Source organism: Orbicella faveolata, unplaced genomic scaffold (assembly GCF_042242905.1).
Source record: "Orbicella faveolata isolate gen_17 unplaced genomic scaffold, um_ofav_v1 contig_47, whole genome shotgun sequence".
Taxonomy (NCBI): domain Eukaryota; kingdom Metazoa; phylum Cnidaria; class Anthozoa; order Scleractinia; family Merulinidae; genus Orbicella; species Orbicella faveolata.
Window position 1 is genome coordinate 23,945,001 of NW_028301577.1, and position 25,912 is coordinate 23,970,912.

General features: G+C 36.6%; 2 protein-coding genes across 2 annotated transcripts in view; both read left to right on the top strand.

Annotated features, from left to right (window-relative positions):
* The window catches only part of LOC110060987 (serine/threonine-protein kinase Sgk1-like), a 15,625-nt gene extending 12,208 nt beyond the window's left edge, over positions 1-3,417 (top strand). The window contains exons 17-20 of the mRNA XM_020767802.2: positions 1-14; positions 303-392; positions 522-579; positions 2,073-3,417. The exon at positions 1-14 is cut by the window's left edge and continues 37 nt beyond it. Of these exons, the coding sequence (XP_020623461.2) occupies positions 1-14; positions 303-392; positions 522-579; positions 2,073-2,188 (278 nt within the window). The 3' untranslated portion in view covers positions 2,189-3,417. The remainder of the gene's footprint in view (positions 15-302; positions 393-521; positions 580-2,072) is intronic.
* Positions 3,418-5,784: 2,367 nt separating this feature from the next.
* On the top strand, positions 5,785-25,016 carry LOC110060988 (serine/threonine-protein kinase Sgk1-like). Its single transcript, XM_020767803.2, has 20 exons — positions 5,785-6,153; positions 8,937-9,023; positions 9,714-9,786; positions 12,249-12,324; positions 12,425-12,521; positions 12,707-12,753; positions 13,462-13,519; positions 14,177-14,260; positions 14,737-14,799; positions 15,171-15,239; positions 15,987-16,030; positions 16,121-16,189; positions 16,618-16,654; positions 18,698-18,784; positions 19,652-19,747; positions 19,866-19,973; positions 20,425-20,475; positions 20,829-20,918; positions 22,736-22,793; positions 23,133-25,016. Exons 1-20 carry the CDS (start codon positions 6,082-6,084, stop codon positions 23,240-23,242), a joined length of 1,476 nt encoding a protein of 491 aa, XP_020623462.1. The 5' UTR covers positions 5,785-6,081; the 3' UTR covers positions 23,243-25,016.
* Positions 25,017-25,912: the final 896 nt, after the last annotated feature.

The following is a 25,912-nucleotide window of genomic DNA, read 5'->3' on the forward strand; positions in this document are numbered from 1 at the left end:
GAGAGAATGACTACGTAAGTTTGTACGTCATTTTGAGCAACATTTTGAGACGATAATGCGTTCAACACAATATTGAACCAACACGGTTGAGCTCTGATTTTCATAATCAGCAAGGATCTAGAAGTCGAATTTTCTGTCAGATGTGATACTAGTTTATCACAGGTTAACCTGCGGCATTTGGCTGGTTGAGGTGCTCCAGGTGCAGTCGTGTATAGATACGCAAAGCCATTCATAATATTCTGTGCAATCAATCGTTTTTGCAGTAGTAATATATGATTTCCTTTTCAATTTGTTCATCATAGGAAGAGATCAAGAACCATCCGTTTTTTCGCAGCATTGACTGGCAAATGTTATATGATAAGAAAGTCGAGCCACCGTACAATCCCAATGTGGTGAGTAAAGCTCTGTGCAGGGGAACAAATGTTGGATATGAAGTTGCCCGCATGTTTTATTGTTGTTGTTGTTGTTGGTAAAGTATTATTTGGTCAATCTGTTGTTGTTGTTTTGTTGTTTACCAACAGACAGGTCAGCTTGACTTAAGACATTTTGATCCGGAGTTTGTCCGTGAACCAGTACCAGGTATGGCGTCTTGGTATCAAAGCCCCAAAGCATGGGTGATAAGCATTTAGTTTCTCATTACAATATTGGCAAAACGTTCAAATATTACAGAAACAAGGCTTAACGATTGTTTTAAAAAACGTTCCCTTAATGTTCCCCTCCAAGCACTTTTTTCGCGGTAGCTGGAAGCATAATTTGTTGAAGATATACTTGAAAAAAAACTTGAAGAATACCTGATAGGTAAGTCTCGAGCATATGTAACAATTCAATATATATATTATGGAAAAAATTAACAATTTTAAATAACATCGACTCAAACCATTCCTCGAGTAGTTGTTTTCAAGGTTTGCATCCTTAAGTAACGTTTTTGTACACGCTTTTGGCTTTATCTCTTTTCCTTTCGAACAATTCTCTTTTAATATTCCGACTTGAAGAGAATAACTTTTACTCCTGAATTGTGTAATCCAAAAATATTTCACCATGTTCGTTTAAGAGAAATCTAGCATTTATTTCCTTGTCGAGTTTGGCTTGAAGGAAATCTCTAGATGTTGTGCATGTGCACGCGTTCGTGTGCGCGCGCTAATGACGCCAAAATCATGCGCAGTAGGGACGCTCAATGCCATGCTGAGGAATCACCTGCAAAGTAATGTTACTCAAGCCGATTGCTAACGCCGATTTTGTTACGTTAAAAATCGATGTCGTGTAACATGGCGCTAAGGGCGACTTTTAACGCAACATTTCGTTGTTGCAACATGTTGCATGCATGTTTTTTGTTATTGTTGTTGCCCGAATTTTGCCTGTTGCGCCTTTAAAAATCTTCTCGTGTAACTTAACTTTGCCGACAGCTGCCGTCAGAAAGTTGCGTTAAAAGTTGTCTCGTGTAACATGGATTAAAAATCGGTTCGTTCAACATCACCTGAGGTCTTCTTGTTATTTTCTTTATATGTGATTTGTATAGGTAATCATACGGTTTCGAGTTCAATTTGGAATTAATTTGCAAGAGTGAGTTTTTCAAAAAGCTGAAATTGCACGAGCCGCTTCGGCGAGTACAATCTCAGCTTTTTGAAAAACTCACAAGTGCAAATTAATTCCAAATTGAACGAGAAAAACCGTATGATTACTTATTAATAATAGAAACAAAAAATTTGCGTGGAGAAAGTCACGGCAGGAAGACCTTTCTTGAAGCCATTTTTTCGCATTCGAGAAAACTTTTTTCAAAGTTTCCGCTCAAAACTACGTAATATCGTTGGCTTCGAAAATTTCCTATTGTCTTTCAGCCAATCATAATCCAGAATTACGATGTGTAATTTGTACTGGTGTTACACTTTTTGCACCGGTGTTACATTTTTTGCACTGGTGTTACGCTTGAACTGCACTGCTCTCAGCCAATCAGAATCGAGTAATTTTTTCATGTACATTATTAAATCATGTAAACCGCTCTTTATACTGAATTACAACAATGACTGATTGTGATTTAATATTTGCTGTTCTATTTTCTGTTTTGTTCACGCTAGGATCTGTTGGTAAATCTGCTGATTCAGCGTTTTTAAGTGCCAGTGTGGATGACCCTGATGATGCATTTGTTGGTTTCACTTATGTTGCTCCAATGGAAGAAGTCCTGCACGAATGACTTGTAACATAATGTGTAACTTATTTCTTGCTTTAAGCTAGATGCACAGTGTAGAACTATAGTATAAAGCGCTCTCTTCGAACACATCACAACACAGTCTACAGTACGGTCCTGCAACATTGCACTGTAACAAAAATAAACGCGAGTTATCACAGACAGAGAAAACGTTAGTCCAGATATGGCCCTCATGCTGTCACGCAATGCTACGCCTTGCACTCGCTAAAAATCAGCGTGACAGAGAGAGAGCCAGAACTGGACCAACAAAACGTTTGCAGCGGTCAAACGCAAACATGTAATACTACCCTCTAAAGTTCTTTGAAACTTTGCAGCGAAATTGTGTAAGAAGACGTCATAAAAAGAGCGGTTGGAAACCAAACTACCAGCCGATAAACTAAGCGGGTAACAATTAGCCATGAATATGTGCTGTATATGGCTTATCTATTCGGTGACTGTTTCATCGCCTGAGCTGAAAATGGAGGATTTCTGAAAGTTTGTCGGGAATTGCACGTGCGCAGTGCGTTTGACTGCTGTAAAGGGAAATTGTCTGTTTTCAAAACTGTGGAAAGTCATTATCGTGATTACTAGGTTCAAATAATGGCTCGAGGTAATCAGAATGAAGGGCAATATGGAAACCAGCTGTGACCACTTTTCGTGCTTGGTTCCGAGTTTGATTTTGACGATTGCGTTGTTTTGATGTGCGGTCAATGATGGGCCCCCTTTAGTTTTAGTTCATTAGGGAACGCAACCTGCAATTGTAGACTTTAGGTAAAAATGGTCTTAAAACATTTCATTTTTACTCTGCAGTGACACACTTTGCTTGCACCAATTGGTTATTAAATAAAACCAAAAGAGTTTTAAGCTTCAGTAAAGTCTTGTAACTTATAGTTCATACGTTTGACAAAATGGTACGAATTAATAATGTGGCATTTTGAGAGACATCTGGAAGTTCACCAAAGTTCAGCGATATGATCGACTGAACACCCTAATTTATTACGATTTATGATTAAATCATTCAAATTCATGAAATGTTCTTAACTTATTGATAATTTTGCTGTGGTTCCATGGATCCATTAGAGCTATAGAGTTGGAAAGACCGTTGTATTTAAGTATTAGACATTATTGGATTATATTAAGTTACAGTCAGTCTTTATCGGTACGTGACAAGGTGCAAAAACTTGAAATAAAATTCTCTTTGTAGAGTTATTAAAATTCAATGTTCGTGTCAATAATGTCTGGTCAATGAGATCTGAAGAGTATATCAGCTTGCTAGCTTTTGTTTGTTTGTTTTTATTAAGTCTAACCAAGTTTATTATTCTTCTCGTAACCACATGGTGATGGCCAGAATCCAAGATCAACTAAAAAAATATGTTGATTCACCAAAAATATGTTGATTCAGGGCTTACGAAAATAATCTCTACCACCAGTTTATTTAAACTGTTTTTTTCTGCGTATTTCCATTATAAAATAAGTTGTCTAGATATGGTCTGAATTTCTGTATGCCGTCAAATATCGCGCATGATTGGTTCAAATACAAGTCACGTGACACAACTAATGTTCTGAGGATATCCCGCTGTTTTGATAACTCGCGGGTTTTTCTGTCCTAGACTGAGAAATTGAAATGAATGTGTCGCTGTACTTGTCAATGACTATCAATGTTTTGAACTCAAAAAAAAATTTGACAGCTTGGTCGAAATCACCAAAATAGAGACATGGTCCGACTCGTTTCCACGACTTTTCTCCAAAGAATAATAAATAGATTAGGATATTTGTCTTTGGACATTATCTGTGTTTCGAAGTTTTCAGATTGTAGTACACTGTAGATGATTGCGAGTCGTGGAGAGTTCTTGTTTATTTTGAACAATCAACATTCAAAGTTTTAAAGAGTTTGTCCCTTACATTCTCCTCAAAAGTAAACGAGTTGTAATTTTCAAACACGGTTTTGTAGTTTTAAGTCGAAAACTGGCTGTTCGGACGCGATATTTAAGGGAAAAAAAGGAAGGTAAAAACTTATTTCTACAGGCTAGGACGGACCATTCAGCTTGATGGCTAATATCCAGAACGCGTTTGGCGTCTTAAAAATACATGACGTTAAAATATAAGTTGTCCACCAAACAGCGGATCATGGATTCAGTTTCAGTTTTTTATTATCGCATACTATTTACGGAAAAAAACTTAACGTAAGATGGTTTACAATGATAAACTATCACAATGCTACCTCTGTTTACCTTGTCTCTGTACGACCAAACAAGTGTAGTGATATTAATTTGTCTGTGTTCAACACATCTTACGGTGCCCGTTCTTCCTGTTTTACTCATAATGGACGTGACTAGCAGGGAGTTATATTGTGGTTGAGGTAAACATTTCGGCCTTTCTGTCATGGTGAACACATGAGTAATTGATTTAATTGTTAAAAATACACTTAAAGATTTCTGTAAGCTTTCCACGCAAAAAATACGATGTTAACAGGCGGTCCATTCTCATGATGTTTCATGGAGAAAATTGCCATGCGTTATTCTGTTATTCCGGTCATAAAACTCTTTTTATCTAACCCACACCCCCGGACTAAATTGCCTCCTCGATACTGCCACATTATTTCTCTACAGTTCCGGTTTTTTTTGTTTTTTTTCGCTTGAAATTAGCATTGAAGCCTAATTTGAACATAGTTAATAGAGGGGAATGGTTATGAAACCCGACAAAGTTCCTTGTTGTATGTTTTTGTTCGCTTTTTTAGCCTTGACCCATGTACAAAACACAATAGTTGTTTACTCCGTACTGAGGAACTAACCAATAGAAACGTGTTGGTTACGTAAGTCCTGCATAGGGTATTGAAACCAAAAGATTGTGCACGGTCGTGGACCTTCCAACATAAATCTTGGAATCTTTGTTTGCTCCTTTGATGTTTTCCGGGCTTCATAACCAGTCCCCTCTATTAACTATGATTTGAAGACTGAACAAACTGCGCGTCTAACCGAAATACATAGCTTACTGAAAGAGTTGATGGCATTATATTTATTCAGTCAACCAGACATTAAAGCAGACAGGATAAAAAATCTGCTTCTTAACCGTTCTCTGATTAGCCCGTGCGGAGGCGGCGGCTGAAATCTCTGGATTCTTCATTCTCGCTTTTGAAGCAAATCTGTATTCTTGGGTGGCTGTTTGAGATCAAAACAATTTTCTTCACCAATAATTTATATTCGTTCGTCTGCCTCCCACAGCTGACTCTTCTGATAAGAGTTTGAAAATATTTTTTCTTCTGCCTACTCGAATTCTCTAATGATCTGATAATGAATGCAAAATTAAGGACGTGATCGGAAAAGACGATTCGCCTATTCCCACGTTTTCTAGACAAAACTCGAAATTGATATTACAAGCTTACAGTATTTCTATTTTCAAATGCTTTCCCTTTCAATTTTTTTTTATTTCCGTATCAAACAGATATTTCATGCTTAGAAATTTTCTCTTTTTCGAAATATTTTATTAGGTTTAGTATTCCGAAATAAGCGCCAAAAATAAACCTCTTGTTTACCACCTGATAACAATAGAAATTCTCCCAACTCTCTCTTCCGGCGTGTGACATGACATGTTGACCCCAGACTCCTTTTGAGTTGTCCTATTGGGATTTTGCATTCATAGCTATTTCCCAGGGCAGTAGTGTTTTTATTCCATCTATTGTTTCTTGGACGCTCATTAGTAATCTTAGAGAAAATTAGCTGTGGGTTTTAGGTTTTGATAAAACGACGTAGCATCCCACGCTTTTCTTTCACAGGGAAAGCATTACAAGTTCCGACGAGCGCGACCTTCCCCTAAGAGCAAAACCACAGCGCCGTAGCTATCGATCTGTCACGAAGTCCAGTGATAATTTTCAACCGCAGGAGCATTTTCCAGCAAATGCGATGTCCAAGCAGATAGATGTAACGGTACCTGACTCAGAAACATTGAGCTCAGAGAAATCAAAGCGTTTTACGGTAAGGTTTGTTCTTCTCGATTCATCATCAACTGTGTGTTAAGCATTAACTTGCCTTTTTGCTTGTTACGTATTCTGCTGTGCTCTGTTTGTCGATGATTATTCTAAAATGAAAACAAACAGCTATGCAAAGATTGTACCGCAGTTCTCCGTTCAATCTGTGACGACCGACAGAAGATATCACGAAAAGCAGCAAAGGTTCGTTGCTCGAAGATCATCTATGAAGCTCCCGCGTTGAAGAAATAGGGGAGATCTTGTTCTGCTGTGCGTTTCGTTGGCGGCGATCGAATTTCACGTTTCCGTAGGCGTTTCGTCGCCACTGTAGCGACAAAATCTATTTGGTATGGATTGTTATAATGTGAAAAGCTAATCCTAGTTTTGTATCTTAGAATCGTTATGCAAGCTTATTGATGCCGTTTAAGACAGGGTCGAAAGAAATGTTAGGCTTAGTAGGATGCTTGTCTAGGTACTGTTGTCAAATAGGTTTACATGTTTCTTGTGTCATGTTTATCCCGTAATTGCCCAAAGGTATCCATTCATTACAACTCGATGAGGAATGGACAGTTTTGCTGCTATTTAGTTTCTCTTTCTTGCTGTTACTATTAATTTAACGCTTTCAGTGATTTTTTGTTCCCCATAGAAATGTACATGTACATTTGTTAATTCAAGCTTACAACTACAGCCAACACTTTATACACGAACTGACTGAGGAGTTTTGAAATGACAAAATCTGATGGCTAATTAACAGTACTTAAGCTAACCATTTGATATTTAGACGGACTCTGGTTCTGGATAAGGTTTATGTAGTCTTTTTACCAAAAACCCGTTCACGTTACTACTTTTTTCTCCAGTAGCATCCATCATGCTTTGACTTAGTAATAACTAAAGATCTTGTTATCTATAAGCTAATCATATATTTTGAGACATGTCAAGTTTTGCACGAGTTAGAAAATGAAGCGAAACATTTTAAAGACTCTCGTTCACTTAAAAATTGATCGTGGCATATGTTCTGTTTTGATCCATCTGTTTTGGGAGTCAAAGTTTAAAGATTCGACTGTGTTTTTCTTGGTTCGATTGAGAAATTAGCCAGGGAAAGCAAAAAAATAATAATTGGTTGATTTTATCATATTAGGCCTAGAAAATGCTCGTGTCCATTTTGTGGTCAAAACGTTTTGTTATAAAAATGAAACAGCTAAGAACACAACATTTCACCAAATATCAGTAAATTCACTTTTTCAAAAAATAGCTTTGAATAAAACAACATTGTCTTAATGTTTGTACAATTCGATATACAGTGTAAACAATTTTGATGGAGGGTTTTCCTACCTTTCTCGTATCACTTAATTTATTTTATTTTGGCTTAGCTACATAGTGCATGTTGTATGGACCTTGATGTTGATCTGCTAGAAAATCTTGTAAATTGATTCGTTTATCTAACAAAGCCACTGAGTGGTACAGTACATGTAACAGATGCTTTGACAAATTTCCTGAAGAGTTTTCACCAAGCCTCATGTGGTTTGCATGTTTAGGTGAAAATTGGCAAATGCTGTTATAACCTTAAGAAATTTTTTCGTAAACAAATTGTTTTTCATGAGATTTCATATTCTTGTGGCCTTTAAAATGATACTTTGTTTTCTTGAACTACCTTTATATAATTAAATACCTCTGACCTCAATTTGGGAAGTGTCAGTGATGGAGCAAGCTGTGTTTGGAATTCTCTGAGTTTATGGATTTTAATAAGCATTCTATGTACATATCACACTTCAGAACAGACGTGGGAATTATTCTCTACATAAATTATGCCTCTGTGTATCCAGTTACCCCTGAATTTTTACAATCATACAACATTGTAAACCAATGACCATGTTTTCTGGTAGATTATCACTCTTATTCAGGCATGAAGTTGCTTGGCTGATTCTTCCACCTATACAAACTATGTCGGACATTTTCCTCATTATGTTTTTAAATAAATCCAATTAATGTAAAAAATTCTGTGTGGAAAAGTTAGAAAGTTATCAGTCTATTTATTTTGAACAATGATTATTGTTGATCCTGAGACTGAACAAAGAGAAGTCAATTTATAGTAGAGCTCCAGTGACCCAAAGGGCCGCTTAGCAGAGCCCCATACTCACGGAAACCTGTGAATCACATTTCTCATGGTAAAAAGGGCTAGCGGTATATTTGCTCGTGGGCGTGTATGCTCAATAAAAGTGTCATGTAAGATGGCAGCCATACTTTAGCTGATAGGTTGACAGAGACATGCAGCCTTGGTTTATAGTGTCCTGCTTTGGTATTGAACATCCATGTTATGGTCAATTGACACCTGTCAAAACAAGGTATCTGCTGACCAGTATCACATATCCATGTTGTGGGCTCAAGTTAAAAACTCGTCAAGATCACATGGTTTTTCTAAGTTGACTGCTGACCAAGTGCTGGTTTTTATTGGATTGCAGGCTCATGTCAAGTTAATGTGTTGTAATCAGGGTTATGTTGTTCGGAAGCCAGTTAATGCTAACCCAGGATTAAAAGTTAACTGAAGTATAAATTTTTCTTGTATACAAATTTGTTTCACTGCTTTTGTTCATGTATTTTGGGATTACTCAAATCAAACTTTTTGCTTATCCTGGGTTAGCTCAATAGGGCTTTGAGCAACCTGGCCTAGGAGCTCTACTTTTAGGCTTGGCTAAATCTATGCATTAGTTCTTGCAATACCATCTTGGCCAAACTTGCATGTTTCCAAAATGTTTCGAAGCAAATAAATGGTGCTGTGTTGTCTTTCCCCAGGTATACAAAGTACTAATAAAACAACCAGATGGAAGGAGTTATTTCATATTTAGAAGATACAATGAATTTCATCAAATGTGTGATAAGGTATGCAGAAATATCTTGGAGATCCCAGCTGGTAGAACTACAATTCATTGTATCTGTAAGGCCTGGTGCAAGAGTTGAACTTTACATGTGCTGAACCTAATATCGATTTCGAGCCAACTCAAATCATTTAAGCTGGAAAGTTGATTCAGAAGTCTAACCTAATGGTATCAAACTGTACTGAGTACTTCTTGCGTGCATTTTGCATTCTGTATTCCTTTGCATTCTGTATGGCTGTATGATGTGCTCACTACATCGTGAAATTAAAAGGGCCTTGATCAAAACCGGGCCTAGATATAAGTCGTATCACAAATTTATAGATGTGACATTGTCACTGCATTTTAAGCCCCTTGCCCATGCTTAACCTATCAGAGCACAAAATAGCAACCATTGACAAGCTATGAACAGATGATGTTATGTAGTTATTACCAGTACATTGGCATTGCCAAGAATGTTTCAGCATCAAATTTCATAACTGTGACTTCATGTAAACCCACCACCCCATCTCATCAAAGCCCATCTCTATTAAGCTGAGTTAAATAAGAGGCTGCGAGAGAATAACAGTATATTTACACTGTACTGTATATGGCAGAACTGAGAAAAACTTGAGAATAGCAATACTAACATGCAGAGTCATTTATCACATATTGACATATTCTTTTTACTCCCCTAATTAAATTTTTTCTATTACAGCTCAAAAAGCTATATCCAGACTTACACATCAAGCTGCCTGGTAAAAGATTGCTTGGAAATAACTTTGATCCTGGTGAGCACTTAGGGCTGATTAGGTTCCATACTTGAATTGGATTAATTGAATCCAGTGAGTTACATGCAATTCACTATGTGTCGTCTGGATTTTTATTTTGGTCCTGCCAGTGAGAATATAATGTATTATTGACTGTGCACTTTTTTTCTACGAAAAAAGGAAAAGGTGGTGAAAACTACCGGCCACAAAATATATTCAGTTGTCGCGTCGTCAGGGAAGAAAGAAGGCTCTCTAAGCTAAGGAAGCTTTGTAAATTACACATGTTTGCTATTTGTTTCCTTTTGCTATTCGGCTTTGTCTATAGGTCATTCTGATACCGGTCTATACCCGCTCCAAGGTCCTGCGTCTTTCTTGACCTTCTATTTTTTCAAACGGTTATCGATATCGAACGCAAACACAGCTAGCTCTGGAAAGTAATACTTTCAGTTGAGATAGGGCTTCAGGCAGTGGGTTTATACACGAAGAAAAGTGAGCAAAGTAAAAGAAGAGAGGGATCTGGGGTAAAGGCTCCTCTCTTTTTTCTTCGTCCGCTTCCTAACTTCACGCAAGGTTTCTTCACAAGAGCAGGAAAACTGATTTACAGACATCAGCAGTAGTGACATGTGCACAATGAAAAGTGTTGTGATGTGTTTATTTTGTGGAAAATTGTTAAGGTATAAAAGTATTATTTTAAGTTTAGATGAACAGATCATGGCGCTAAGTGTTGCAGTGACAGTGTTTCGTTGACTTTTCTTGCGGTGATGCAGTGTTTGTTAATTTTTTTTGCGGTGTTGCGGTGTTCAGAACCCTCCCATGTCCCCCTCCTAAGGTTGTCTCTGCATGTGTGTTGTCTCTTAAGGAAGTTGCTAAACAACAGTCCACTTACATATACTTGTACATATCCTTATAAAACAATTATTTTTATTGTCATATTAAGTCAACAAGTTTAATGCCTGGTCATACAAAGCATGATTAAGATAATTCAGGATGTTTTGTTAACTTTAAATTTTGTCAGTCAGTCTGATAATTTCTCAAATATGCATGATGACTTAGGTCCTAAATATATTTATAGGCAGTCATAATATTCGTCTGTTGCTTATTTTGACTAAACTCGAACCACAACTTGAATTAGAATGTGAAAATTTTATGCTTTAAAGTTATCTTTCAATCTTGGGTTAATATCATTAATTAAAATCAATCTTTTTCCTTCAATTCGTCAGATTAGTCACCCAGCTAGATAACCTTAGACTGTACTAATTCTCTGTAGAATTGTACCACCTCTGGTCTTATATTAATTCCTACATTATAATATTTTTTCTTCTCTTTTGCAAACCGTTAGTAAATGAACATGTGTTGTCGTAAGCCTTGTAACAAGCAGACGCAGAGTGTTTTTGAGTATTGGTAGGCTATGAATCACAATGTTAGGAGTGGTGGGCTGTATTAAGACTTGCCAATCCAAATGTGTATGATTATTATAATAACAACAATTGAAAATTTTAATAACTTAAAATAAAGCAGAAGTCAAAGTATAAATTAAATTTTATTATATGGCTAACTTCATTAGCAGGCAAGATGAACCAAATCCTGCATTGTGATTGGTTACCAGAGTGGTCAAGATGGTGCCATCTTACCCACTCTAGACTGCCAGTACTCGCTATGTCCCGCAAGAAACATTTCCCTGAAAGCCATTGATACATAAATATGGACTTATATTGACTAAGCTTGTTTGGTCAATGTGGCTGAATATTGGCCTTGTTCTTTTTCTCACGAGATTAGAGACCCCAACTTCATTGCAGTCCATAAACATGCATTAAACTCATCGCAAATAGATGAGCTTGGGAACTGGTGCCTTAAAGGTTAGCGGGGTGCCAAAGCCATAAGCCGCTAGGAGGTATCCATGGCAACCCTGGAAAGCAGGAACCACCCAACGAGCGTCCGCTAACCGGCACCGTCACACTGAAAGAAATTCAGTGGAAACTACTTACCTGAAGAATACTTGCCCTGACCAAGAACAAAACGGCAGGGAGGAGAGGGTGCAAGAATCTGCAATGATTCGCGAGCAAAGCAGTGCAACTGATCTGCAACAATCAGCAGAGTACACTACAACAATATTATGCAATGAACCATAAACCCCTGCAAAACCCCTGAAGGCTGCCCCACAGGTCACGTACTCCCAAACGTGGAAACCGCTGGCTGCATAAGCTCATATTTAACTTGCCTAAATGATATTAGCTGGATGGGCACACTAGCTGGCTGCATTAGCTCGAGTCTAACCTTGCCTAAATGATATTTAGCCACATAAAATAAAGAACTTGGCTAATATTCAGCCATCTTGACCTTGCGCTTGGTCGATTACCAAGGTATATTTAACCCTGCACCCTGGTTGAATTTTATTGTTCGATGGGAATAACTAGTACATTTTGTTCGAGCTGTTTTTTTACAGTAATAATAGGGTACAATGTAAGTTTGTTACTGTTCTATAGAGTTTATCAAGATACGACGGGAAGGTCTAAATGATGTTACGCAAAAGATTATGAGTCATCCAAAAGCTATTGACCAGTAAGTTAACCATATATTTTCTGACATTCTATCTTCAAGCTGTATTTGTTTAAGGTGTAATTTGTTAATCCTTGAACTAATTCTTAACTTTCGTTCACAGCCCAGATGTGAGGGAGTTCTTTTCACTGGACAATCCAAAAAATGCTGAAACTAATGATGATGATGATCAGCCTGGAGCTGACGAGTCTGACAGTCAGGTGACTAACAAGTGATACTGTAGAATTTGAAAAGATCTCGGTTGTTGCTTAGACCTCTCAAGGTCTGATAGCCAACACTGTCGGTTATTTGCATTTTAGTATCTTTCTAGTGCTGTAACCATCAGGTTATATATAATATTAATTATTCTGTGTGCAATGATTCTTTTTATAATTATATTTGACAGGGTAGAGATATGGATGGCATTGACTTAGGAGGTACAAACAATCCCAAGTAAGTTGTTGTTCAAAAGTGATGATGATGATGATTATAGTGATTATTAACAACAACGTAACAGTAATTGGACCAAGTGGAGTGCAATTCAGGGAGTAATCAGGGGAGTAATTGTGAGGCCAATTTGAAATTACGAACACGATTACTCCCTGAAGTGTATAACTTGAGGTCCAATTACTAATTAATCGTATCAAAAACAAAATTTCCTTTGAGCAAAAAAGTGAGAAGTGCCTTCCATAACTGTAAGAAATATTAAGAATAAAGCCATTGAAGCACAGGTAATTGATATGAGCAGTGGCAAAGGTATCCTAATACGACCTGTTGAAATTGTGACACCTGTAATTGGGCACCCATGTGATCGCACGCTGTTTACATGATAAATAGGCGCTCATAGAACCAATTACGATCAAGAATTTTGTTATAGATATTATCATTATCATTATCATTATCATTATTATCAAATATAATTAAAAGTGGCTTTGACTTGTCCTAACAATATCAATAATGTCGAGTGGACTTGGTAGGTGTCATATGAGTTGACAACTCAATATAGATATGTTGGTTGTTGTTTTAGATGATGGTTAATGCACTAAAAGAGTCTAATACTTTGTGTATATATATTTCAAACCTAATAGTGCATATTAAATGTAAGCAGTTGATAAAATATGTCTTTGTCTATTCAAACGTGTGAATATGACTTGATTTTAGGGCAAAACCCAGTGATTTCCTCTTCTTAAAAGTCATTGGAAAAGGAAGTTTTGGCAAGGTGAGGAACTAAATGAAGCTCATTTTGAATACATGTCTGTTGTTGTTTATTTTCCAAGTTAGTGAAATTCTAACTAAAGACACATTAAAAGAGTCCTTTAGTAATAACTCATGTAGTGTTTAAGTGAGTGAGATAGTCAGTCAGCCACTAAATCACTGGAGCTTGTCTATCCAGTCAGTGGGTTGGTGGACAAGTCATTCAGTCGGTTAGTCTAAGGGTTAGTCAGATCAGACAGACAGTCAGTCATTCAGTCAGTCAGTCAGACAGTCTGACAAAGTCAGTCAGATGATTAGTCAGCCGGTGAGTCAGTTTGTAAGTGAGTGAGTGAGTAAGTGAGTGAGTCGGTTGGTCAATCCGTCCTTCTGTCAGTCCATCAGTCCATCTGACTGTTGGTCTGTCCGTCTGTCAATCTGTTGGTCCACCAGTCAGCCAGTGGGCCAGTCAGCCAGTCAGTCGGCTAGTCAGCCAGCTAGTTGGTCAGTCAGTCAATCAATCAGTCAGTCAAGCAGAGACAGACAGACAGTTGGACAGTCAGTCACTTATTTAGACAGTCAGTCAACACTCTTTTAAAATCTTGTCAGAAAGCCAGCCAGTGATTATTTTGATCTGTTCGTCTCACATCTTCATCAAATTGATAATGAACTGATATCTTTGTAGGTCTTTCTTTCCAAGAACAAAGCCGAGGATAAATTTTATGCTATTAAGGTTCTGAACAAGGCAGCTATAAGGAAAAGGAATGAGGTAACTTGAATGTATTCTTGACCATCGTTACATTATGTTGTATGATGTGGTATTATCAAGTCCTCTAGTTCTCTTGGCGTCCTTCTTGGCACCTGTTATATGACTTGCTATTTCAGTGTGGCAGAATGCTCCTGGTGGTTGCTTAATCATCAGTTTATAATTTATCAGGTACTTATGCAGGGATGGAGCTAAGAAAAAAAAACAAAGCAGGCATGTTAACTAACTCAACTGGCTTTTCTTAACAATAAGAAGCAATCATAACATTGTAAATACAATTGACAAACAAGGTGGATAAATAAGTGCTTTTCCTGTATAGTACACTGTTGAACTACAAGCATTGCTTGGTAATAAAGGCAGTCACTGTGGTTATTTTTTTCATGTATTGTTTAATGTTATGAGCATAGTTTGTTTTAGAAAGGAGAGTTAAAATCTGTAGCTGTCAGTAAAATTAATGTAATGTAATCATTGTATTTCAGGCAAAGCATATCATGGCAGAACGGAATGTCTTGTTGCAGAATATTAAGCATCCATTTTTAGTGGTACGTTTGCTGGCTACTTAATATGTTAATTAATTAAGAATGGTAGTATTATGAAACTTACAAAAAAAGAAACATATAATGTATATTTAAGTAGGCTAATAGACCCTATTCATGAATGGCTGCCAATTAAAAATTGTTTTGAAAGTATTAAAATTAGCCCAACTAACCTCATTTTGAGTTGATAATTCAAAAAAATTTTGCTCTCAAACGAGTTTAGTTGGGTTAATTTAAATGCCTACAAAAGAATTGTTAATTGGCAGCCATTTATGAATAGGGTCTATGCTGTGATCATTAACCTCAAATAAATTTGCAATATTCTACAAAATCAGAAAAGCTGTGATAATGAGAAAGTTTTTTTTTTTTCAATGCAGGGCCTTCACTATTCATTCCAAACTAGGGATAAGCTCTACTTTGTTCTGGATTATGTGAATGGAGGCGAGGTAGCTTTGTCAATGTTATTGCAACCAAAGTTGTGAGAATTACACCTTTGCATTCTCAGTCATCTTGTGAAACATTTGCTATGCTGGATGGAGGCATGTGCAGCCTTTGACTAGTCAAGCTTGACTGTTAAGATGCATCAGAACATAGCTTGCTGGCTAGAATGGTTGATTTTGTACCATCAGTGACCTAGCTGATTAATGAGTGATAAGTCCATCTTTTAGTTCAAGGAGTTATGGTGGCTAGCAAGTAGATGCAACTGAATTATTTTAAGGCTTCAAGGTGTGGGTGACCATCGGTCACGGTAAATTTTCCGTTGAATTTCATGGGTCATGTAGTCTCAGTTTTTTTACAAAACTGGCTTGGGGTCTCAATGTTTTGGAAGGCTAAGAAAGTCTTCAAGTCCCAGTGTGTTTGTTCGCTTGTTTGTTTGTTTTTGTAAACTGTCTGAATTTCTTATTCACATTTAAAACATAAGTCTCAGTCTTGCAACTTAAAAAGTCAAAATGTCTCAAGCACACAAGGAAAAGGGCTAGTCTTGCCTTCTCTCAAAGTCTCACATTTACAATCCACTACCCCTGCTTTACTCTGAAGTAAAAAATGACTGGCATTGTCTGCAGTCACACATAGATTTGTGGCATAAAAAATGCCAAGTTTGACATTTTTTAAAAACTCTGCTTCACACTAGGTAGTTAGTACCTGAAGTTATCACATTTTAAAATTCTTTGATTTTTTATTTTATAATATAGCTTTTCTTCCATTTGCAAAGAGAGAGATATTTTCCTGAATCAAGGTAGGTTCTGTTACTTCACATACGGGCCTCATTCACATTTATTTAGCATTATGAAACTGATTCAGTTTTCATGTCCTAACATGTTTTCAGGGCCAGATTCTATGCTGCAGAAATTGCTTCTGCAATTGGTTATCTCCATGCACTTTCAATCATTTATAGGTAAGTTAATAATAATTATCATTTCTTTGAAAATGCATTTTTTCCCACATTGTACATGATTATCAAATTGTTATCTGATATTGATTTTCTCAAAGAGATACCCTCAACATTTGCTGCAAATATGGCTGGGTGGACTTGGCATTTATTTTACCTGTGCAGTTTATTCACACATGGTGTTATATTCGTTGTTTTTGATACAGCCAGATATCTTGCCATTGTACCTAAAAGGTAGTAAACCTTGAATGCTATTTGAGGGTCTTATCTGCAACTCTTTGTTGGACCCCAGAAATTTATTCAGGGGTCAACACTTAATCAATACAGTACAGTCAGTATTAGCGTTCAAAATTTTTTGTTACAGTTAACTATAGGTGGAGTAAATTTATCTACTATGCGTATTATTTAGTAAGTTTCTGCTATCATCTTTTCAGGGATTTGAAGCCAGAGAATATCCTTTTAGATTTTAGGGTTCGTATGTTTTGTTTTGTTTTGTTAGTACGTACCTTTTACTGACTGAGCATGTGAGAGCTGTACTGAGGAATGTTGGCCTGAGGTCATGGCAGTATGGACCGAGTGCAGTGAGTCCCTTACAAAAATGACCAACGTCTGATATTCCCCAGTATGGTTCAAGCAAGGTAGTTTAGTAAGTAGTTTATTACATGGTACTTGTTTTGAATTTGCTGGCTTCAGAATTAAAAAAATAAAAATAAAAGAAGTAAAAATAAATAAAAATACAATAATAATAATAATAATATTATTATTATTATTATTATCATTATAAGAATAATAATAACAAGAATAATAAGAATTTATTTTTAGTGCATTACATCAAAAATCTCTATGCTCTTGAGATTTTTGAAGTTACATGGCTTATGGTCATTTCCATGGAAATGTTCGGCATCGCCAAAATCTGGATCGGACCGGATCGGATCACGGATCGGATCACAGAAAAAAAAAACCAAAGTTTTAAAGAAAAAAATCAAAAACAAAAATCAAACCGTTTATAAGATAATAATAAATAAAAAATAAAAGTGGAAAACTAAAATATGTTAAATGAAAATAAGAATCCTGAATTTGATGCAATGACATGTTAATTACAGAGAATGACAAGAGGTCATTTAAAAAGCCACATAAGCGTCTAATTTACGACGAATTTAAATTGTAATGAACAGGCAGATGTAGTTATATTTGAACGTTAGTTGGCTCGAAGCTTGCGTGAACCTCCCATTCTCGTTTTTGAAATTGTTATCAGTGGCTAATTCTCGGCTACATTTTCTTGTCAGATGTGAGCGTTGCAGTTGGCATTACGGTTAATGAGAAAACTTACGTACGAAAGCTTAAGGACATGACTTGCTTTGAAGGAGCTACGTCACGATTTGCACATCTTGAAAAAACTAGCCTAGTTTTTCAAGTTCGTCATTTGCAATCCCCGTTAATCTTTGCCATCCTTAACGGTCCTCATTCCGTTTTGATTTGTTCTTGCCTCTTAAGTGTTTTCTATCCTAGAACACGATCATTTTAAGGTTTTATTCTATTTAAAGGTAACTCTTTACGACCCTAAAAATAACTCTAAAAATCGTGACATAACTCCTAAAATGTTGTTTATTCTCGGGTTGCGTTATCGTTCACACTATCGATGTCATTCCTAGAATTTTTTGTAAAACAGCTATATTTCCTTGAAATACAAATGGTTTGTTTCGTTTTATTCCAGTGCAAAATATCGTATTCCAAACTTGCATCTTGTAAAAGTATAGACTTGTCTCAAAAACGGAAATTGTTTGAAATCATCAGGTGTTTAATCTTTTAGTGTTTTTAGTTTTTGTGTTTCTATTCATACGTTCGTCCTATTATTACCATACTGACTCGTTTTATGACAGTTTACCTTTGATGCAAGTGAATACACGAAATATCATTTATCTGAACTGCGGAGAAAGATATGAAGACATGATTGATCATCGCAATCAAAACCCAACAGCCTGAAAAAAATTCATCTGTGACCAGCTCCCAGTTGGCTTGATATTATAAAAGAATAAAGGAATATCACACCTGAATTAAAGAAAACTTTCTGCTCACGGTAGTCACTCTGGTGCAATTTGCTCAACAAAATTTTGAATTTTTTTCCTTGATCCAGTCCGTGATCCGATCCGTGATCTGATCCGTGATCCGATCCATGATCCGATCCGTGATCCGATCCGTGATCCGATCCGTGATCCGGTCCGTGATCCAATCCGTGATCCGGTCTGGTCCGATCCAGGTTTTGTTGACGCCGTGGAAATGTTCCATATCACAAGATCTTGACCAAGAAAGAACCAATCAGAACAATCGGATTTATCTCAAGACTATATTGCGTACTAACGATGGTTTCATGACAAGATTACTCTGATAAGTAGTACTGTCTGATGAATTAACCATAGCAAAAATTATCTTAGACAATCATTTGTGTCCTGTATTTCCACATTAGGTTCCAAGAATCATGCGTCAATCATGTAGTGTTTATTGTTCTCTTTGTAGGGCCATATAGTTTTAACAGACTTCGGACTTTGCAAGGAAGGAATAGAACCTGATGGAACAACATCAACATTCTGTGGAACTCCTGAGGTAGGCAGGGCATGCATCAATTCAGGTTTCATCAAGGTGTGCTGTTAGCTCTTTCCCAGCAAGGAATTGTCAACCTGCGATCTTTCCCTCTACGCTGTCTTCTTATTTCTTCACCGGTTAAAACAAAGCAAAAAAGTAGCACCTGGTTGCAGGGTATTGATAATTTGCAATCAGTATTTTGTGACTGAAACAAGTCTTTAAAAGTATAGAGCTTATAAAGTCCTAAAGTAGCTATGTTTTGGTTTTTTGCGCATATTGAAAAGTTTAGCCTCAATTTTTCAAATTCATCATTTGTAATCTTCTCAATCCTTAGCCATCCTTGTTCCTTTGTGGTTTATCATTATCTCTTTGGTGTTTTTCTATCTTATTAAACGGTTATTTTCAGGTTTCCTACTATTTAAAGGTAATTTTGTATGTGGCCAAAATAACTCAAAATACTGTGACTGAACCCCTTAAGGCCAGTAACATAAGAGACTGCTCATAGCACAATGTCCAGTCAGTCAATGCATCAATCTAGCATATTCTACTTAGTTCTAAACCAGCATTGCTGAAGAATGTTAAGGGAGTCTGAGATGGCTTAATATTGGTGTCCATGCCTATGTAATAGAGGTCAGTCCTCTGGAAGCAGGTTTGCTTAACAGTAAATGTGGAAAGAAAATTAAGGGACCCAATCTGGCATCCACTTAATAGATGGTATCTGCTTGATATAGGTTTTCCTGTAGCTGTTATTAACCTCTTGCCATGTTTGCTCAGAAAAATAGAAAATAAGGCCCTGATGATTGTAAATCAACATTTGTGTCCAATTTCCCTTCCATTAGTCATCCTTGCAATTTAAGGTTGCATTTTTCAATTTTTTCTGGTTTGCAGTACTTAGCACCAGAGGTCCTTAGAAAACAAGAATACGACAAAACTGTAGACTGGTGGTGTCTTGGTGCAGTCTTATATGAAATGATGTATGGTCTGGTAAGAAACATAAAATGGTTATTGCTACTTTGTAGGATTGTTTTGTCAAAAATGCACTGAAATCTGTTCATGTGGTGTGTAAATGATTAACAGTTTGTACTGCTTGTTTTTATCACAGCCCCCTTTTTACAGTCGCAACACAGCTGAAATGTATGACAACATTTTGAATAAACCTCTACGTCTGAGAACGAATATTTCCCACAGTGCAAGGCATATCTTGGAAGGGGTTAGTATAGTATATATGTAGGCACAGTTAAGAATACACCTCATCAGGATTTCTGCAGCAGAAGCTGCAGAACTGGTTACAATAGTCCTGTAGGTACAGTTTCCCAGGGGAAATGAGTCATCTGGAGTTTAACATGATTTTGGTGATGTTTGGGCTTGGGTTAAGGTTACAAAAAATTTTGATCTGTTGTGTTTTAGTGAAAAGAGCCCAACTGTATATGAACTTATTTACACCTTGTGGATGAGGTGATCACATAACTGATATCAGTAGCTAGGGCAACTGATTAACTAACTGTAACTAAATGTTGTCCACTTTGACCTGCAGTCTCTGATATGCCTGCATGTACATTTTGCCATTAGTTGTGCTGGTGCTTTCTGTGTATACCACAGTGTAAGTAAGTATAACTTACTTGTTTTAAATCAGTTCATATATTTTTTTTTTTGGCTCATAGCTTCTTCAGAAGGACCGCACCAAGAGATTTGGACAGGGGGAAAATGATTTTGTAAGTAAACTAACTATTAATAGTCCTTATTTTATTTTATATTATTTTTGCATGTGTTTGGTATGGGTTTTTTGGTCAAGCTTATTATCAAATAGTCAAATACAGAGTACTCTCTTGTACTTTTTCGTTAACCAACATGAAGGACAGCTGATGTATTTCTAGTCATACTAAAAAAAACTGGCGGCTGTCGTATTAGTCAAGCTTTAATAATAATATTGCAGAGTAATGTAATTTCATCATAGTTCTGAACTTTGCTCATGTTCATAGCTGGATCAGTAGCCGGAAGTCTGCATCTTTCTCAAGTAACCAACTGAAGTAAAAATTGACTTTAAAATGATTGTGCTTCTCAACAGGAGGAAATCAAGGGTCATCCATTCTTCTCGACAATTGACTGGCAGCTTTTGTATGACAAGAAGATTGACCCACCATACAACCCTAATGTGGTGAGTGTAATTGATAATAATAGTTTTGCAGCCTGTAGTATTGGAAGCATCACTTTCCTGACTGAATTTTACGTATTTGAGTTTAAGCCTATTATCATCGTCATCGTCATCGTCATTGTCATCATCATCATCATATTTATCATCATTTATTTGCCATTTAGCTACCATTATATCATGTCCATGTGTGAAACACAGGAAAAAAAACTAAGTAAAAATAAAAATTGACTGACTAACAATAGATTCCTTTGGAATTTTGCAGAAAATTCCTTTTTTTCTCGCTTGGAAGAACCAATGTAACACTTTCCCTAAGAATACAAAGGCAATTAAATAATTTATTAAATCCATTTTGAAATCACTGGCTATCCTTGCAATCTGATTGGCTCTCAGTGGTGCGATTTATTCACGAATCGCACTATTTTTTGCTCTAAATCACATCTTTTTCTCAGCCATTGAGAATGGGACAGTAAAACAAAACAACAAATCAGATTTCAATATTAGTTTAAAGTAAACAATAAAATTTCAGGAAAATGAAAGGCAAAAAGCCATTGTGTGGAGAATTTAGCAACTAGTATTGCCAAAACTCTGTTGTTATTGTGTTTTTTTTTCCAAAAAACTTGACGAATGTAATTAATTACAGTTTCTAAATGACGATTATCAGCTCCTTCAGGCTGAACACCAACTTTAATGGAAGTTTCCAACTTTCAGTGTCCATTTTGACGAATATTTTGGCGATTTTTCTTCAACATCTGCTCAAAATCCGTATGATACCGAGTCCAGTAAAACATAAACAAACGAAAACCACACAACAACAAATTCAGGGCCATCTCAAGAAGGTAGATGTTTCCAGGTTTCTGGTAGTTTCAAACGAAGCAACAAAAGAGCTCAACTCTGTCGCTGTGAATAAACATAGTCAAAATACGCCCTGCTCCACAAAACAGTGAATGAATGAACGTCTTACGAAGCTGGTGTTAGTCCCACCATCTTGGAAATATCTTGAAACAAATGGCGCCGCAAGAACTTGACAAGGTCCTGAGTATTGAGTCCTTCGCCGAGGTCACAAAAAGAAACGGAGATGATAATGAGCTGGACTCCCTTAAAATCATGCCATTAAACGGTATGAAAGGAAAAAAACGTACCATCCACTGGGCATCGTGCACTCGAGGGAGTTTCACAACTCAAAAGAAATCCATCGCAGAATTACGCAGGATGCACCATCAAATTCCTTCTCCAAAGACAATGAAAAGTCTCAGCCTCAACCACAGAAGAAAGAAAGACCTTCCATCATTGATTCAACCGATGAGAATTGAACTTTTATACCTGAAGCAGACTATTTTCGTTCTGACTTCAAAACCGCTTGTTTCTTTGTCATGCTCGGATGAGTTTTCGTCACATGACATCGTTTTGCATACTAAATGAGACGTAAAGGCGTTTCCGGTTCCGCTTTTTTTTTTAACAAACCCGCTACTGGAACAATACACCAAAAGTCTAAAAATTAAGGCGATAAAATTGTGCGATTTCAAAATGGATCTAATAAAGTGGCAATTGAACTTCATGTCGTGCAATTTTGATCTGAAATCATACTTGTGATTTCAAATCGAACTCGCGCTGCGTGCTCGTTCGATTTTGAAATCACGCGTATGATTTCAGACCAAATTGCACTCCACTCAGTTCAATTACCATTATTAATTGATTACAAATTAGTTAATCAATTCAAAGATTGTTAATTATACAACGCAAATCAACTGAAAGTGTTGAAGTGTATCAAAACAGTGTTTGTTGCTATGGTGATTTTACCAGTGCTATTTGTTTTTCAACAGAGTGGCCAGTTGGATCTAAAACATTTTGATCCCGAGTTTGTCCGTGAACCTGTTCCAGGTTTGTATTTCTCAAATGAATCAATGAAGTATTTCTGTCCAAAGCTGTTTCCTTTTTTTATGAAGGTCTGTCAGTAGACGTTTGACTCAGTGATATTAGATGTAAGGTAATTCCTTCAGTTAGTCTACAGGTTGTACATGGTTGTATGTGCATGTGATGGGGAAAACAAGAAGACTTAAAAAAAAAATGGGGTCTGCCGTGCATGCGTAAATCACAGCTAAATTTCAAAGCAGTGACTATGAAGTTATTAATATTTTGTTTATGCACACAACACAAGGAATGTTATATCAAAAGGATTTTACTGAAATGAACTCGATGGTACATTTACTTTTTTTACAGGATCTGTTGGTAAATCTGCTGACTCAGCTTTCTTGAGTGCCAGTGTCGATGATCCAGATGATGCATTTGTAGGCTTCACATATGTTCCTCCAACAGATCTTACCGAGTGATAGCAACTAACCGCAGTACCAGTACAGAGACAGTGAGAAGAAACAGAATTGTGAATCCATTCTAAATCTATCTTAATGTCAAATCACTTGTAACAAATTGTAATTAGTCACATATTTTCTGTTTGTCAAGATTTCATAACAGAAGGGGGTTTTGGAGTTTAAAGAAATCAATACAGCCCACTTTGGCTTCACTGACTGTGGTTAATGGGTATGATAGACGCAGAGGAGACCGGGAAAACAGGGAGACTGAGAACGAACAACACAGTCCCCTTGCCTAGTCCCCTGACTCCCTGCTCCCAAGTCCCCTCTCCCTAGTCCTTATTGATTTTGTTGTTTCCTTGTTGTCCTTGGTTGTCTTGTTTTATCCATTTTCCGCAATCTGTGAACTTGGTGAAACAATCTACACACATCCATTACAAGCATTTACCATTCTCTGAGAAAAAAAGGGAAATTTTCTGTACTTAATTAATTCGTAAAAGATTTTGTTCCGCTGTAAGCTGTAATTTACCCTGGCTCGAATGATAATGAGACAATGTTGCCTTCCTTCCTCCAGTCATTGGAAACAAATTAAAAATAATGTCCACTTTGAAAATAAATATTGTGCATAAATTATATGTTTGGTTAATTTATGGGGATTAATTAATTCTTGAACATTTGAACCCTGAATATGTAACGAGGTACAAAATTATCAATGGGTAATTTAATATTGTTGTTTATGTTTGTGATCTAAAGTTTTACGTTTATCTCAATATTCTGTTAAAGCTAATGTCTTAAATGGTGTAATTTCTCATTATGTTGTAGTCTTGGTTGTCCTGTCGAAGAAACTTCCAAACATATCTTGTCACAGGAATTAAAAGCGATTTATCAAAATTCTCGCTAATATCATTTGTTTCAATCTATCATTCTTACTAAAAATTCTGAAACCTGTCATCCTTAACCAGTTTTCAGTTTCCTCATCGTTAGAGGTAAGCCTCATATCTGTTCTATTTTTATCCTGTTTGTAACTATGCTCCTGTTTTCTTAAGAAAAACAGTTTTCTTAGCAGGTTGTGCCACATTTGCCATCATCAAGAAATATTGCCCTGTCATTGGCATCAATTTCCATTTTTTGAACAGTTTTATCCTTCCTTTACATTCTATGCACTAATTTGAAATACACCAGAAAATACTAATTTGTGCAGATTTTTACAGTACTTATACCGTCACTCATATTCTGTTTGCTCGAATATATTTTTTGACCTCAAACTTGTTTTATTCATGTACCAGATGTGTCTCAAGTGCGCCACAAGCCATAATGTCAGCATGCAAATTCTCATTTCTAGTATCCATACAGTTTGAGTGATATTAGTGAGGAGAATTTATTAACAGGTGCCAGAATATTTTTGTGTGATCGTTTTGATCATTCTTGTTAGCTGTACAGTTTTTTTGGTGATATTGTGGAGAGCTTAGCTAGACTGTGTAATCGTTTGTCTCATGCTGCAGTGACTTGGTATGTTAAGCACAACCCGATTTTCATCTTAAGTGCGATTCGTATTCCAAGTGACGACATCGTGAGACAAAAGATACTTGGTTATCACTGTACCTTAAGTGCAATCAACAACAAAAATCTTTTTCACGAGAACTTAGTTGATCATTGCTGGGGGTGAAAGTGTGAAAGTGTTACTGTAGTGAAAACAATGTCCATTACTCTGTATACCATAATATGTGATACAAAAATTGTGAAATATGAAATACTTCAATACTGACAAAGAATAAAATAAAGCTGGAATGGTTAACTAGCTGCTATTGTCTTTGTTGTAAATAATCCTGCATGCAAGGGAGGTGGTGTGTCGCGGCCGATTTGTCATGCTTTTAATAATTATGGCTGGCAACTTCCTAAGCTACATCATGGATGGCTACATCTACATTTGTTATCTGGAAATGGATGAAAAGGGAAAAATAGGAAGTAAATGTAACTGAATCACTATTGGGATACAAAGGAGAAGAAACTGGCTCTAAACACCTCAACACTCGCTTGGTCTATCTCTTGAGCAGGAAGTGTGTTGCACTAGACCTACTGGGGTATAGTTCTTACCTAACACCTGAATTCTATAGTTATTGAAAGCGGATAAGTCTCAAAGGAGCTTCATTGTTTCCGCTACTGTTTAGTTAACAAGTTGTATGCATAATAGGCCCTTTGCAGCTGGGGTCACGTGACCAAATTTTTCCTATAACATTTTTATATTATGGCCTTTAACTTAAAGAATGCCAAAAATGGAAACAGCGCATCGAAAATACCAAAATGGTCAAGTTTGAGGCCCATGGAATTAAAGAGTAAGTTTATACGACAGTTTGAATTTTCGGAAAATTTAGAGGATTTGTATGGAAAATGTTGCTGGAGAGCAAAGCCTTGCTCTCCAACAACTTTTTCCGTACAAATCTTATTCTTTTAAAAATTTGGAGCGTCATAAAATCTCCTTCTTTAATGATGGGCGCCTCAAACTTGGCCATTTTGATATTTTCGATGCGCTCTTTCCATTTCCGGCATTCTTTAAGTTATAGCCCATAATTTTATGAAAAATAGGTCACGTGATGGCTTAGCTGCAAAGGGCCTATTAATGTATGGAGTTATATGGAAGGTGCTCCAAACAAAATTCCTCCAAGTACTGGAACCAAATGTCTCTTACTTGAA

Excerpts from the sequence above, each read along its gene's own strand:
- LOC110060988 (XM_020767803.2), top strand. The coding sequence starts at position 6,082 with ATGTCCAAGCAGATAGATGTAACGGTACCTGACTCAGAAACATTGAGC. Across the intron at positions 12,754-13,461 it reads GGAGGTACAAACAATCCCAA|GGCAAAACCCAGTGATTTCC; the intron begins GTAAGTTGTTGT and ends ACTTGATTTTAG. Across the intron at positions 19,748-19,865 it reads ATGAAATGATGTATGGTCTG|CCCCCTTTTTACAGTCGCAA; the intron begins GTAAGAAACATA and ends TTTTTATCACAG.